The sequence below is a fragment of the Heterodontus francisci genome, chromosome 9 (genome assembly GCF_036365525.1).
Source record: "Heterodontus francisci isolate sHetFra1 chromosome 9, sHetFra1.hap1, whole genome shotgun sequence".
Lineage (NCBI taxonomy): Eukaryota > Metazoa > Chordata > Chondrichthyes > Heterodontiformes > Heterodontidae > Heterodontus > Heterodontus francisci.
In genome coordinates, this window is record NC_090379.1 from 94,813,402 (window position 1) to 94,828,846 (window position 15,445).

The 15,445-nt window shown below is 43.5% G+C and overlaps 1 protein-coding gene across 19 annotated transcripts in view; it reads left to right on the plus strand.

Annotated features, from left to right (window-relative positions):
* slc8a3 (solute carrier family 8 member 3) overlaps window positions 1-15,445 on the plus strand; it is a 923,598-nt gene that overhangs the window by 904,477 nt on the left and 3,676 nt on the right. For all 19 annotated transcript variants that reach the window (XM_068039521.1, XM_068039522.1, XM_068039526.1 and 16 more), the window contains one exon: window positions 14,369-14,641. In XM_068039521.1, the coding sequence (XP_067895622.1) occupies window positions 14,369-14,641 (273 nt within the window). The remainder of the gene's footprint in view (window positions 1-14,368; window positions 14,642-15,445) is intronic.

Sequence of the window (15,445 nt, forward strand, 5' to 3'; positions counted from 1 at the left end):
TTTCTCAGGGTAGTGTCCTAAACCCAACTATCTTCAGCTGCTTCATCAAAGATTTTCACTCCATCATGATTGTACAATGTTCAGCACCATTCATGACTCCTCAGATACTGAAGCAGTCCATGTCCATATGCAGCAAGACCTGGACAATATCCAGGCTTGGGCTAATAAGTGGCAAGTAACTTTCATGCCCTACAAATGCCAGGCAATGACCATCTCCAACAAGAGAGAATCCAACCATCTCTCCCAGACATTCAATGACATTACCATCGCTGAATCCCCCACTATCAACATCTTGGGGGTTACCATTGACCAGAAACTTAACTGGACCAGCCATATAAATACTGTGGCTACAAGAGCAGATCAGAGAATGGGATTTCTGTGGCGAGTAACTCACCTCCTGACTCCCCAAAGCCTGTCCACCATCTACAAGGCACAAGTCAGGAGTGTGATGGAATACACTTCATTTGGCTTGATGAGTGCAGTTCCAACAACACTCAAGAAGTTCGACACCATCCAGGACAAAGCAGCCCACTTGACTGGCACCCCATCTACCAGCTTCAACATTCACTCCCTCCACAGTGGCAGCAGTATGTACCATCTACAAGATGCACTGCAGCAGCTCACCAAGGCATTGTTGGCTAGGCCAGCATTTATTGCCCATCCCTAATTGCCCACTGTAGGCATTTAAAAGTCAACCACGTTGCTGTGGGACTGGAGTCACATGCAGGTTAGACCAGGTAAGAATGGCAGGTTTCCTTCCCTTAAAGAACATTAGGGAACAGATGGGTTTTTATGACAATTGACAATGGTTTCTTGACCATCATTAGACTAGCTTTTAATTCCAGATTTTTATTAATTGAATTCAAATTCCACCTTCTGCTATGGTGGGATACGTGGAGTGAATCAGATTGGCTGAAGACTGGCATCTGTGATGCTGGTACCTCAGGAGGAGGCCAAGATGGATCATCCACTTGGCACTTCTGGCAACTGCTTCAGACTTGTTTTTTGCACTGATGTGCTGGGCTCCCCCATCGTTGAGGATGGGGATGTTTGTGGAGCCTTCTCCTGCTGTCAGTTCTTTAATTGTCCACCACCATTCACAACTGGATGTGGCAGGACTGCAGAGCTTAGATCTGATCCATGGAATCGCTCAGCCCTGTCTATTGCACGTTACTTCTGCTGTTTGGCATTCAAGTAGTCCTGTGTTGTAGCTTCACCAGGCTGACACCTGATTTTTAGGTATGCCTGGTGCTGCTCCTGGCATGCCCTCCTGCACTCCTCATTGAACTGGGATTGGTCTCCCAGCTAGTTGGTAATTGGAGAATGGGGGATATTCTGGGTCATGAGGTTACAGGTTGAATACAATTCTGCTGCTGCTGATGGCCCACAGTACCTCATGAATGCCCATGATCATTTGACCTAGCACGTTTTCGTGACAATATGGACACTGCACTTCAGTGGTGGATCTATGGCGGGAACTGCATCGTCTTTCAGATGAAGAACAGCATCTCCTATAAAACTGCCCATAGTGTCCAATCTATCTGGATACTTCTGTTGCAGATCTTGAATAGACGTGACGGGGTAGCACTTTCCTTGATTGTCTGGCATTGACGCTTTGCTGATCTTATGAATCATCACGATCCGGAGTTCACTGCATGCTGGTAGTCCTGCTACTGCTGGGCCATTGGTGTCAACAACAAAGAAGACTTGTGGTGACCATGCAGAACTGCCATATCTGCACTCTAATGTCAGTGCTCCCACACAGTTGATTGGTGAACATTATATGCAGTGAGTCTAGCTTTTGTTGGCTGTAACATAGAGTCCCACTTCATTAGCGACATGTCCTTGAGTATTTGCCGTGGCAAAATATTGGCGCTTACCCCAGTATCTATCTTCAGTCATAGCTTGTGCTTGCCACTTTTGTTAGGACATATTATTTCAACTGTGTTGAAGGCTTCCAGTTGTGTGATTGCATCCATGCGCTTTGTGACTGTCACCCTTTGGAAAGCTTGTTCACTTTCAGTGCTTTCTATCATGTCCAAGTCTTTGTCTACCTCCTGGATGTGCCTGTGCTTAAAATGGTACTTGGTGAACTCATTTTTATTCTTTCCACTATGCAGTATCTGTTTTTTTTATTGAGCTGTGGCCTGCTGTGGTTTCTGACCACTTCTTTGCTGCCAAGTTTTCTGCACAGTCTTGCCCAGTCTCCTTGCAGGTATCTCTGAATGCAGGACAATTATGTAGCTGATGCATTAGGTCACACTTGGCGCACATCTTGCCGTGTCGAGGTGCCTTGGCTACCTCATCTATGGCTGTTGCTGCTCCAAGTGCTTGTATATATTGCCTGCTCACAGCTATGGCTTCGTACTTTCTGCCATCGTTGAGCAGACTGGTGATGTCATATCCTTGTTTCTTGTCAAGCAGATCCTTTTGGAATTCCTCTATTGAGTTGACGCGATTACCAGGTCCATTATTCTCTCAGAGAGTTCTGCATCTGAGAAATTGCAATCTTTACCTTTTTCTCGACATCTACTGATGAACTAGTCAATAGTTTCTTCGGGCTGTTGTCTATAGGCCATCAGTTTGAGTTCATGGATCCTGAAGTTGACCTTGATTCTTACCTGGTCTTCCAGCATTGTCCAGAGTTTAGATGGGTCTTTTGGGTCTGCTTCTACCAGTTCAGAAGTATTGATGCAATGGAGACCTTCACTGCCAATTGCTATCTTTATTTTCATTCTTTGCTTGTTGGATTCCTTGACTGCAAGATCTGAAAAGCATAACTCTGTTGTCGAAATAGCTGAAATTTGTGAAGGACATCTTGAACCTTCCAATTTATAGCTGGATATTTTGTTGTCATGGCTTTCATCCAAGGAAAAAGCAAAGCAAGTCTAATGTGTCTGCAGCACCGGACCTTTGCCACACCCTGAGCTCTGTGGCTGCAGTGGGGGTTTTCAGCCTCTGGACGGGGTCTCTGCCCACAGAGCTCCTGTTGGCAGGGAAACCACAACACTTAATGGTGGCACAGTCTCACAGACCCGACTCGGATCGACTCTTGTTTTCCTTTTTTGTGCCCAATTGCGCCAGAAAACTGCCTTTCTGGCTGACTACTGTTCAATAAAACAACTCCACCCACCCAACACTGGTCTCCTCCCACTTTGATCTGCAATCCTGGCATACCTATGTGATGTATCATCTCAGTTTGAAAAATGGTGCGCATCAGATTCCAGGCAAGAGCCACGTTCCACCCTCCTCTTGCCACCTTCCAGCTGGCCCCCATCATCCTTGACCACCCAACATTACCTTGAATCTTCCCTCTGTGACTCTTCAACCTCCGTCATTACCCTGGACCGCGTCATTATCGACGTATACATGGCATCTCTCCCCCGTGCCTACACCCGTCAATTTAATGTAGTCGTCCAATCCCGTGCCCATCCCTACGACTCCTCCGCACCTCCAGGCACCCGAAAGCCCCAACCTCTGCCCTCCCTGTCTTTCCTCCTCTGCACCTCCAGGCACTCTCCAACTATCCCCCTGCCCTCAAAAGAATCACCCTTGCCCGTCCTGAGCCTGGAACCAAACATCAATTCCAATGTTGCCCTTTCGTCTGCTGAAGAGTTCAAGAAAAAAAAAACACTGATCTTAGACACAGCGGCACAAAGTCGACTAGTGCATGCCACCTTTAAACGAATGGGAACCGAGTGCCACGAGAGTCTCGTGTGCCACTGACTGAATCTGGCAGGTAGGACTTAATTTCAAATAATTATGAGGTAATGAGTATTCGTGGTATGCAAATGTATTAATAATTGGAACTCAACACATAAGGGCGTTAGGCCTGACCCGGCACAAGCATGCCGCTGACATAATCTCTAAAGCTGAACTTGCATCAGGAAATTGAAATATCACCTCCTGCCCACCACAATTTCTGCTCTTGCAGGCACCATAAAAAATCCCCCCTGTCCTAATTAGTGAGATACCCAAAGGACTATCACATGTCACTACTAAAAATAATCAAATGCAAATATTTCCACAATATCACTCTGCACAACCAATAAGCTCATCAAACACCCAACATCTTATAACACTTCAACTTCCGATGCAGCCTTTTACATGCTAATTATTTATGCCAATCTCTTTGTATTGCCGTTAACAATCTATATGGTTATCTTCTTTGAATTCTCTTTACTCCACATTTTTAACTCGAATTTCTAGCATCACCCATCCTCAATCATGCTGATCTCGAAAACTGGTAAAAGCTCACCAGCATCTGAAAAATCAAGAAGGACTTTATTATAGAACTAAAGCATGTGAAACAAGAATTTACCTGGGACTTTGTAACTGACTCTGTAAGAAACTTAACCGGCCTGGCCATATAAATACCATATAAATACTGTGGTACAGGAACTGGTCAGAGGCTGGGTATTCTGTGGCCAGTAACTCACCTCCGGGCTCCCCAAAGCCTGTCCACTATCTACAAGGTACAAGTCAGGAGTGTGATGGAATACTCTCCACTTGCTTGGATGGGTGCAGTTCCAACACCACTCAAGAAGCTCGACACCATCCAGGACAAAGCAGCCTGCTTGATTGGTACCCCATCCACTACCTTAAATATTCACTTCCGCCACCACTATCACACAGTGGCAGCAGTGTGTACTATCTACAAGATGCATTGCAACAACTCGCCAAGCCTCCTTCAACAGCACCTCCCAAACCCGTAACCTCTACTGCCTTGAAGGACAACGGCAGGAGGCACATGAGAACACTATCTGCTCCAAGTTTCTCTCAAAGTCACATGCCATATTGACTTGGGAACTATAATCACCATTCCTTCATCATCATTGGGTCATAATCCTGGAACTCCCTATTCAACAGCACTGTGGGGGTACTTTTGCCACAAGGACTGCAGTGGTTCAAGAAGGTGGCTCACTACCATCTTCTCAAGAGCAATTAGGGATGGACAATAAATGCTGGCCATGCCAGTGACGTCCATATTCTGTGAATGAACAAATAAATAAAAAAAAAATCCAACATTGCTTTTCTTACTTTGGAGGAGAAAAAAAATCCATATGTACATGAAATACTGATGGGTAAATCCAAATATTAAAGGCAAAAATGGTGGTACATTTCAAGGGAGATTTGGGGCATGGCTCTCCCACAAATCTTTAAATTTTTACCTAACAACAAGTGCTTCACAATTAATAGATCTTTAATCCAAAACAACCCAAAGTGAATTTGGATTTTCACCAGATCATCACTTCCTCACAACTGGAGCCGGAAAGAATAAAAGCTGAGATAAAGTGATTCGTAAGTTGCGAACAGTTAGCATATTGCTTGGGTTTTAAAATAATGATAATTGTGAGAGGACAAAGGACTTCTGTGAGTGGTAAAGAGCTCCACAGGAAAGGATGAGTTAGGAGAAGACATTGCGCGATGAATCTTCACTTCGACACTATAGAGATTAAAGGCGGCAGGAACATATCATGCTCTTTGTGGAGTCTTGCTGTTTGTAAAATGGCTGCTGCATTTGTCTACAGAAGTGTCAGAATTGCTTTGGGCTTGCTGCCACAACAAACTGGAGTTGAGGCTGGCTAAACTGATTGTACGTAGAGCCTGTACAGTTAGCAAACACTTTCATCTCCATTAGTCTGGGCCAGTTTTGAATGTGCATCTCAGTTTGGAAAATTTGTGTCTAACCCAGTCTTCTGGGGCTGGATTTTGTTCTCCCCCAGGAATCAGGGTCCATGGGGGGGGGTGCCTGAAGATGCCTCTGGGAGAGGGCCACTACGCATCCCGACGCCGGGATGTCCCCGCCCAATATTACCGGTGGTGGCAAGGCCTCGTGGTGGCCCCTCCACTGTTCGGCGATGGGATATTTAAACAAGTGGGGAGGTAGTGGTGTAGTGGTAATGTCACTGGACTAGTAATCCAGAGCCCAGTTAATCCTCTGGGGACATGGATTCGAATCCCACCATGGCAGAAGGTGAAATCTGAATTCAATTAATAAATCTGGAATTAAAAAGCTAGTCTAATGATAACCATGAAACCATTGTCAATTGTTGTAAAAACCCATCTGGTTCACTAATGCCCTTTAGGGAAGGAAATCTGCCATCCTTACCCGGTCTGGCTGACATGTGACTCCAGATCCACAACAATGTGGTTAACTCTTAACTGCCCTCTGAAATGTTGAGGGCAATTTGGGATGGGAAATAAATGCTGGCCTAGCCAGCAACACCCACATCCCATAAACGAATAAAAAACAAGAAATTAAAATGCTTGAATAAGTTATACTTCTGTCACCGCCTGATGTCCAGCTGCGATCTTCAGGCCGCTGGCCAGCCCTCCCGCACCTTCGGATCCCCATCTGGGGAAACAAGGCACCACACTGGTGGGGAGAGAGGAAGAAGTAAGTTTATCAGTGTGGGAACGGGGTCAACTTAACATCATGGGTGTAGGGGATGGTGGGAAGGGTTGGAGTGTACAGTTTATGCAATTTAGGGGGTGATGGGGGGGGAAGGTCAGATGGACAAGGTAAGTGTTTTGGGGGGGAGGGCAAATCATTAATTTAATTGTTATTGGGGGTGGGAGAGCAGCAGAAGAAATGTCTTTATTTTTAATAACTTTATCTTTAAATATTTAAATTTCCCAGTGGGGCTGAAAGCTCTTTAAAAATGACATCAACGGCTGCGCACAGGTAACTGACACCATTGTTGGTGTTGGACAGCCAGTCCTCTCCATGTGATCAGCCCCTGGATTCCAGGTATTTTACACTTTATTCACAGCTACTGCCAATTTTAACAGTACCATTTGCAACTATCTTTGCCACTCCTAATACCAGAATGGATTATATTAACAGCCAATTAACATTTGTAAGGACAAGTACTTCCGCAATGTCATTGGAATATCAGGGCTGTTTTCAGTCTTTAGACGCTGGTGATTTAATAATTAATTATATTCTCATTATTTACTGCCCATCATTGTTAAAAATGAAATGTGCAATAATTCTGCATTCAAAAAATACATATCAATAAAATAGACTAATTAAAACTCAATTGAAATGCAGAATCCAATGTCGCAGCTCGAGGATTAATTAAAGTTCAGATTACAATAAAATAATGACAACACAGGGCTCCAATCATTAAAAATAATAATTTAACCAAGATAAATCACCATATTCAAAATTAATTAGATTAGAAAAATAACAACTGTTGGTTTTGGTTAACAAGAGCAGAAAGCTTACTGCTCTCAGTCTAATATGTCATGGTTGAGTCCCTGTTATATTTTCAGTTTTGACACTTCTTATGCTTTCTTCAGCCTTCCTGCCCAACAACTCTACAATTTTAGTATGAGTTGCCATCAGGAAAGTAAGACTCAAGCAGTTATTGGTCTGAAATAGCATTGTGTGGTACTGGTATTGAATGGCTAATATTTAAAATTCCTTTTTTTGCTATTTTAATAAAGGTTAAAAATGTTAACCCAGTTATTTTAAATGAATGAATTCTATAGTTAAAATAATGGACAAAAGAATTTTATACAAAGGCTATAACATCACTCCTAACATCAGACAATGACATTTTCAAATTCCCATAATAACTGCATGAGCCCTTTACAAACTGCTACGTCTTCTGTTTTGTTTTATTTTTGCTCATTTTTAAGTTGTATCTTGCACTGTTTGGCTTTATCCACTGTTAGACTTCAGTCTACATAACTACAAATCTCCCACTGTACAGCAACAAACATTCTCTCTGATTCTTGTCGATATGGTTTGATGTTTTCCATATCAAGCCACTTACAAACAAAAACTGTGTCTTTACTCTCTGCCCTTCTTGGTTTAGTGCAGCTTAGATCTTACAATTAACTATAATTGTGTTGAATGACTGACTGGAGAAAACATGAGATATCCACCATGTTTTCTGGCCACCTCAGAAAGTGGGCAAGTGTCACATCTCTACATCACCGTGTAGAGGCTAAACCTACTTGTCCAAATGTATTTGTTAATGACACAAAGATGTGCATGGAAGTTAAGAATTGAAATGAAATAGACTGCAAACTGATGGAGAAACAGTAGAAAAACGGGTCTGGGTATGATCAATGTCCTTCAATGTCAATAAATGGAGTGGGAAACATTTGGGCCAGCGTAATTCCTGGCATGTCATTTGATTATGGCTGCGGAACAGGAGAAGGACCTCGGGTCATAGTTCATGAAACAATGAAGATCCACAACCAGTGTCATGAAATCATAGGGAAAATTAACGAGGTGCTTGGATGCTTATCTATGATGGGTCAACGTCAAAATAGAATTACCATACTTAATATCACTGCAGCCAGTGCTCCGTTATGGTTCCCTCACATTTTGGATATATTGAGGCCCAGATGAGGACCAGCAGGGTAATACATACTTAAGGCTTTTAGTTATCAGGATAGGGTCAAAGTATTGCAGCTTTTTCCACTGGAGATTTTGAGATGCTATAACAATTCTTTAAAATTAAGGAAATTGGTTCTATTGGGGTAGATAGGTTGGTTGAGCTAGTTGGAATTTGAGGCGTGGGGCATCCGTGCAAAACACAAAAACACAGGTTAAACACAGGTTAAATGCCAGGATGTACTTCTGCAAAGAGTCATCGATGTCTGGAATAGATTAGTAGAATGTGAAATGAGTATGGATTCATTACAGGTCTTCAAAACGGAGCTAGATAAGTTCCTAGAATAGAAGACATCTCAAATTGTAGAAAGTAGGTGAAGGGTAGCTGTAACCATCAAGCTTCTTCTAGGAGGTTGTTTGACTGTGGGTGATGCTGCTTGTTGCTTACATCAAGTTGGAATGGGACAAGAGACAGACTGAACGGACTAGCCCTGTCTTTTCCTGGCCTTTTTTGTACGCCCATATTTACAGACAAATTGGGTTGACTGTTGGAAGAGAGTCTGAGTGCACAATGCTTGTAGCTGTTAGAAATGTAGAGTGGAATTTTCTGTCCATGCCCTTTGGGCATGCCTCCTGTATGCTAGCGTTTCCAGGATTGGAAATATGGCTGAGGTCAGGGCATCTGGCATCTCCATGGTGGGCAGAGGTCTCACTCCTCCAGAGATACCTCTCGTTGGAAAATGTAAGATTATTCTTACTGAGATTACATTTATAAAGGTGTGGCAAATAGAATGGTGAAGTCCACAAGAAGACCCCTGGATTAAGAATGTCTCTTCTAGAAATTAGTATTAGCCATATAGTTCTAATTGCTTTTGGCAGATCAGCAATAGTGGCATCTTAACCCATGACTGTAACACCAATCTTAAACTACACTTTACCGTGGAACTGTAACTGCTTTGCAAAAATGAAACACAGGGCCATCTGAATCTAATTAAAACCAAAATACTGTGGATGCTGGAAATCTGAAATAAAAACAAGAAATGCTGGAAATACTCAGCAGGTCTGGCAGCAGCTGTGGAGAGAGAAGCAGAGTTAACATTTCAGGTCAGTGACCCTTCTTCAGAACTGGCAAATATTAGAAATGTAAAATGTTATAGTGATCACAAGTGTGACATTGTGGACAACAGCTTCTCCCATAAAATCCTGGAACAACACTAAAAATAGCTGGAAGAAGCAGTGGCAGCACAACAGGAGGCCATATTCGAAAACCACTCTCGAGAATCAGAACTCTGAGAAAGTAAGTAATCAAAAAGGGGAGGCACCTTTTTTATGCAATGGGTGGTAATGATCTGGAATTTGCTGCCCACAATGGTGGTGGAAGTGGAAACAATCAATGACTTCAAGAGGAAGTTGGATGGCCACCCAACGAGGCTTGCAGGGCAGTGGGGATCAAGCCGGGGAGTGGGACTGACTGCATAGCTCTTTGGAGTGCCGGCATGGATTCAATGGGCCGATTAGCCTCCTTCTGTGCCATAAATGTCTCTATGACTCCTCCTTCCTGCTGCACGTCCAGTAAAGTTACAGCGGAGCAGAGCGCAATGCAGTCATAAGGAAATTACTAGTTTTGACATCCAATTTTTTTTTTGTGAGCTGTTCCTTTTTTATATCTTAAAAAATTCTGAACACCTAACGCTAGATATTCTACACAGCTGCAGTGTGAGCCTTGCCAGCTGGAAGTGAATATTGGAAAATGAGGCATTCCATAATTTTCCATACATCAATCAGAGCATTTCCCCTCTAGGGTCTATTTGTTGTACATGTTTTATGTCTTCAGTTATCTAATCTTAAGGTTCCTAACAAAGCAAATGTTAAAACTCGCATCACTCCAACCCAGTCATATCCTGCCCTCGTTTCAGTTTTGCACTTGATAAAAAATAGTAGCTTTAGTTCCATATCTGATATACCTTTTATTGCCACAATGGGACCAAAATCTGGAGGCGGGTGCATCCTGGTATAAGGGCCAGGAGGGGCCTGCCCAAGTGCTCCACTACTGATACAGCCATAGTTTGCTGGTTCAGGGAAGTCTTTCGGTTACCCTAGGTGAATCCCATATCTGTCATTTTGAGGCCTAGTATGGCAGGTCTTACAAGGCACTTACCTGGAGAGAGTCGGGAATGGCAGTGGTAGTAATGGACCTGCGAGAAACCTACTGGGGAGAGAATAAATCCAGACCCAGGCTCGGGGCCTTCCACCTCCCTGAAGAGAGTCGGGAATGGTGGACCTGTGAGGAACCAACCTCTACACGTCGGAGTTTGGAAAAAAAAGGGAAAAATATCAAACCGTGACATCACAGGAAAGCAGTGAGACGATTGGCTGGTGAATATTTGCTGCTTAGGGACTGAGTCTAAACAACTAGGAGTTTAAAAAATGTTAAAAATATTAAGTATTAATCACAAGTAGCAAGTGGGTAGCTGATGAATCCTATCTATTATTTTTATATAAGGTTTATTACTATTGGTGAGGTTATTACTACTATTGTTAGCGTTTTAGTATTGGTAGGGTATATTAGTAGTGGTAAGGTAGATTAGTATTGGTAAAGTTTAGTATTAGCAGTTGTAAGGTTATTATTACTATTGGTAGGGTTATTAGTATTATTAGTAGCAGGGTTAATTAGTAGCAGGGTTTATTTGTCATACCAAGGTTTATTAACTAATAAATAGAGGAACGGCAGGGCTGCTCCAGCCTTTGCAGTGCACATTCTGTGCTATGTGGCAACTCCAGGACGCTGCTCGTGTCCTGGATAACCATATGTGCAGGAAGTGTCATCACTTGCCGAACCTTGAGCTCCAGCTTGTGGAACTTGAGCAGCAGCTGGTGTCACTGCGGCGCATCCATGAGGATGAGAGCTTTGTGGATAGCACGCTTATAGATGTGGTCACCCCACAGGCAGAGTATGCAGGCAGAGAGGGAATGGGTGACCACCAGACAGTCAAGAAGAAACAGGTAGGGAGTGCAGGAGACCCCTGAGTGCATCTCACTCTCAAACAAGTATTCAGTTCTGAATACGGAGGAAAGTGATTGTTCATCTGGGAAGTGCAGCCAGAGCCAAGGCCATGGCACCATGGGTGGCTCAGCTGTACAGGGAGCCACAAGGACGACTGGAAGAGCAACAGTGATAAAAGATTCGATAGTCAGGGGACCAGACAGGCACTTCTGTGGCCGCAGACATGAATCCAGGATGGTGTGTTGCCTCCCTGGTGCCAGCGTCAAGGATGTCACGGAATGACTGCAGAGCACTCTGAGCGGGGAGGGTGAACAGCCGCAGTGTGGTCCACATTAGTACCAATGACATAGGTAGAAAGAGGGATGTGGTCCTGCAGAATAAGTTTTCTGAGCTAGGTAAGAAGTTAGCAAGCATTTATGGAACTATAGAATGCTCCAAACAACTTTATAGCCAATGAAATACTTCTGAAGCTTAGTCATTGTTGCAATGTAGTAAATGCAGCAGCCAATTTGCATACGGCAAGGTCCGACAAAAAACAATGAGACATATGACCAGATAATCTGTTGTATTGATGTTGGTTGAGAGACAAATATTGGCTTGGACACCAGGATGAACTCTCCTGCTTTTTTTTGAAAAAGTGTCGTGGGATCTTTTCTGGTTTACCATTTCACCTGAAAGACGGCATCTCCAACAATGCAGTATTACGCTAGAGTGTCAGCCTGGATTCCATGCTCGAACCTACAACCTTGTGATCAGAAGTAAGAGTGCTAACAATTAAGGCATGGAGAAACCGGAGCCATTTAACCAAAGTCAGTTTCAAAGACCAGCAAGGAAGAGAAGTGTTGCTATTTGTCTGGCATTGGGTTTAATTGTGAAAGACAAAAAAATAATGAGATAAATCTCTTGTTCTTTTCGTGTTCAGAACTTTCAGGTCTACATAAATTTTTAGGCCCAGTGCATCAAAATGATGCTGTATAGAAGAGACAGCGAAGGATTGTGTTCCATTCCAGAGTGATTAAGCACTTATAATGGAAACATCAAGCTGAATATAAAGAAGCTGTCTATTAATGCTAATTTTTCATTCGAAACTGTTATCTCTCTCATTGTACAACATGGCTGTTGCAGGGAAAATACTACAAAATATTGTGCACGCTAAGCGTGAACGCTTGTGCAAATTCAGACTTTAGGTCAGATTTGAACCAGGAGTAAGAATCGAACGAGTTGGAGAGGCGAGTTCCATCCCTGCAACCCTGCACCCACCCCCCCCCCCCCCCACCCCCAATTTCAGCAGAATGAGGCCAGGTAGATTTTAACTCCCAGGGTTCATCTGCATGCCCCCCTGGTTAGTTGCCCACCCAGAAATGGGCAGGAAGGTGGTGGGAGGGTGAGAGTCGAATGTTTGCAAGGTCAGCCACCGGCTGCGACTAAAGGGCCATTCTGTGTCCACAGGGGGAAACCCACCGCAGGGGAAGCCTGAACTTTTCCTGTTCCTCCTTGCCCCACAAGGTAAGTTAAATTAAAGTGGAAACACTGAACCTGTTTGGTCCTCTTGTGGCCCCACCGCTACGTTCCCTTGTCTACACCTGGTGGGAAAACCCTGCATAGCTCACGGGTTATCATTGCAGTTGGGATCTGGTGGCCATCAGGGCCCCCAAGAAGGGCCCTCACCAACATCGGGTGGGGGTCCACGCAGCCTGCTCAGAAGAGTATGTTAAAATAATGAGAGTGGGGACGCGAGTAGGCATTGATGGGTAAGTCTCCCTCCCATTTCTGCCAGGTGAGCAGGGTTAATGTTGTCCCTTTTGGGTCTGGACTTGATTATGTCCCTGAGACAAAAAAAAAGTGATCAGTTGGTGAAGGTGTCACATTGTTTGATATAGAAGCCCCACAGAATAAAGAGCTGCTAGCTTCTGGTGACAGTGTAGAAATGCTACAGTTGATATCAGAGCCCTTGGCTATCTGCCTGGTATAAACATCAAATTACTGTTGATCAGAATTATGTTTTACAAACACTAATGCGTACTGTTGCAGCCCAATAAAATTAAAGGGTTAACACCACCATTAAAATAACAAAGGGATTTCATTTATTGTGTATGCTAATAATCGTACAACAGGATTTCAAGTACTTTCTCTATATAACCCACATATGTGTTTAATATCATACTTAGTTCTGTGACAGCGAGGTTCATCAAGCTTACTGCGTATTGCTTTGTAGAGAATTTCCCACCGTGCTGACTAAAGTAGCCCCTGGAGTGTGTAACACCTTTTCTGTTCATATTGCTTTTGTTATTTATTGGAGCAAACGTTGTACATTTTGGGCGTCTGTGAATGAAGTACATATAGAACAGATGCAATGGCAATTGTAGTAAAATAATGATTCAATGACAGATGTTCAAAGACACCTTTGCAACAGCTGGAGCATGGGACTGCACTGAGAGCTTCAGCGGCTGATAGCAGGATAAAAGCCTCGGAAGAAAAAGTTCTGATGACATTTCTTAAGAATTATAAATTTGCTTTCTCTTTCTGTTTATGTCTCCTTTACTTTCCTGAAGGTCGTGACTCTTCCATAGGTACTGACAGCACACCAGTACCTCACCAAGTGGTTGTTCTTCTTAAGTGAGCCTGGTTAGTGAGTGTTATCAGGCTAATCAACTGTGGAGGTCATCACTCACCTTACTTTACCTTACTATATATCCACATAGCTGTATCTTGCAGAAGGGGGTTACAAATTGATGCTCAGAATCTACTGTTGTTTAGCAAAGGAAGCTGAAGTTAAATATTAGCACGTGTGCTGTGTTTCTAGCTGAGTGCAGCTCAATAGAGTCAGTGGATCAAACCTGGAATCTTACTGGTCTACCTGACTCAGTTCCACACAATGAATGGAGCATGCTTACATCTTTATGCCCGCACGGGTTTTGTTCAAACACTGCACCTGTGAGGTCGACTTGCTTGTATCCCATGTGATTTCCTACTGATTTAACACAATCCCTCTCTGATATGTCCATCAGGTGATGAAGAGGATGAGGACACGGGAGAGGAACGGCTGCCCTCATGTTTTGACTATGTGATGCATTTTCTGACCGTTTTCTGGAAGGTCCTGTTTGCCTGCGTGCCTCCCACTGAATACTGGAATGGATGGGCCTGTTTCTGTACATCCATTATCATCATTGGCATCCTGACAGCCATCATTGGAGATCTCGCCTCTCACTTTGGTTGCACAATTGGCCTAAAGGATTCAGTCACAGCTGTGGTATTAGTAGCTCTAGGCACCTCAGTACCAGGTAAATAAACATGAAGACAAAAATGATCTAAATTCTACTCACTTCTCATTTATATGTTTTTTTTTTATTTTCATGTTTTAAAAATTGCTCAAGAATCTCCACGTTAACAAAGCGTTACAACTCAGGCGAAAGAAAAGCATTTATATGTTGCCTTATTACATATCTCAGAAATGTCTCCAAACACTTCAGATGGAATGAATTACTTTTGATGTGCAGTCATTGTTATATAGGCAAATGCGGCAGCCATTTTGCACTCAGTAGGATCCCACAAAGAGTCAGGTGATCAGCCAGTAATGGGGCTGATTTTCCTCCGCTTTCCAATTGGGTTATGCCTATTTCCCAGACTCAAAACAGGGGAAGGAAAAGCAGACTGCGGCTGCCCGAAGAATAGACAACCATATGTATATGGCACAGGAATAATGTCAGAACACCTCCTTTGCCTTTGCCATTTTCTTGGGTCTCCTCCTGATTGAAACCAAAACACTGCAACACCCACTGAAAGTGGCCTCAGAGGTTGCATTAAGCCCCCCCTCAGACTGGAGGATTCAAGATAGGTGCGGACCAGAGGATCACTGTGGGCACAATCCTAACATAATAACCAGGAACACAGGGTCATGCATTTTCGGCAATACAGCACTTCCTCAGTGCTGGAGTGATGTGTCAACTTAGATCACATGCTCAAGTTCTAGAGTGGTGCTTGAACCCATAACCTTCTGACTCGGAATAGCTCATCCCTGCCATTGCTTCACTTCTACTTACACTAAGAACCTCAGCCATGCTTTTATCACCTCCAGCCATTGCTGT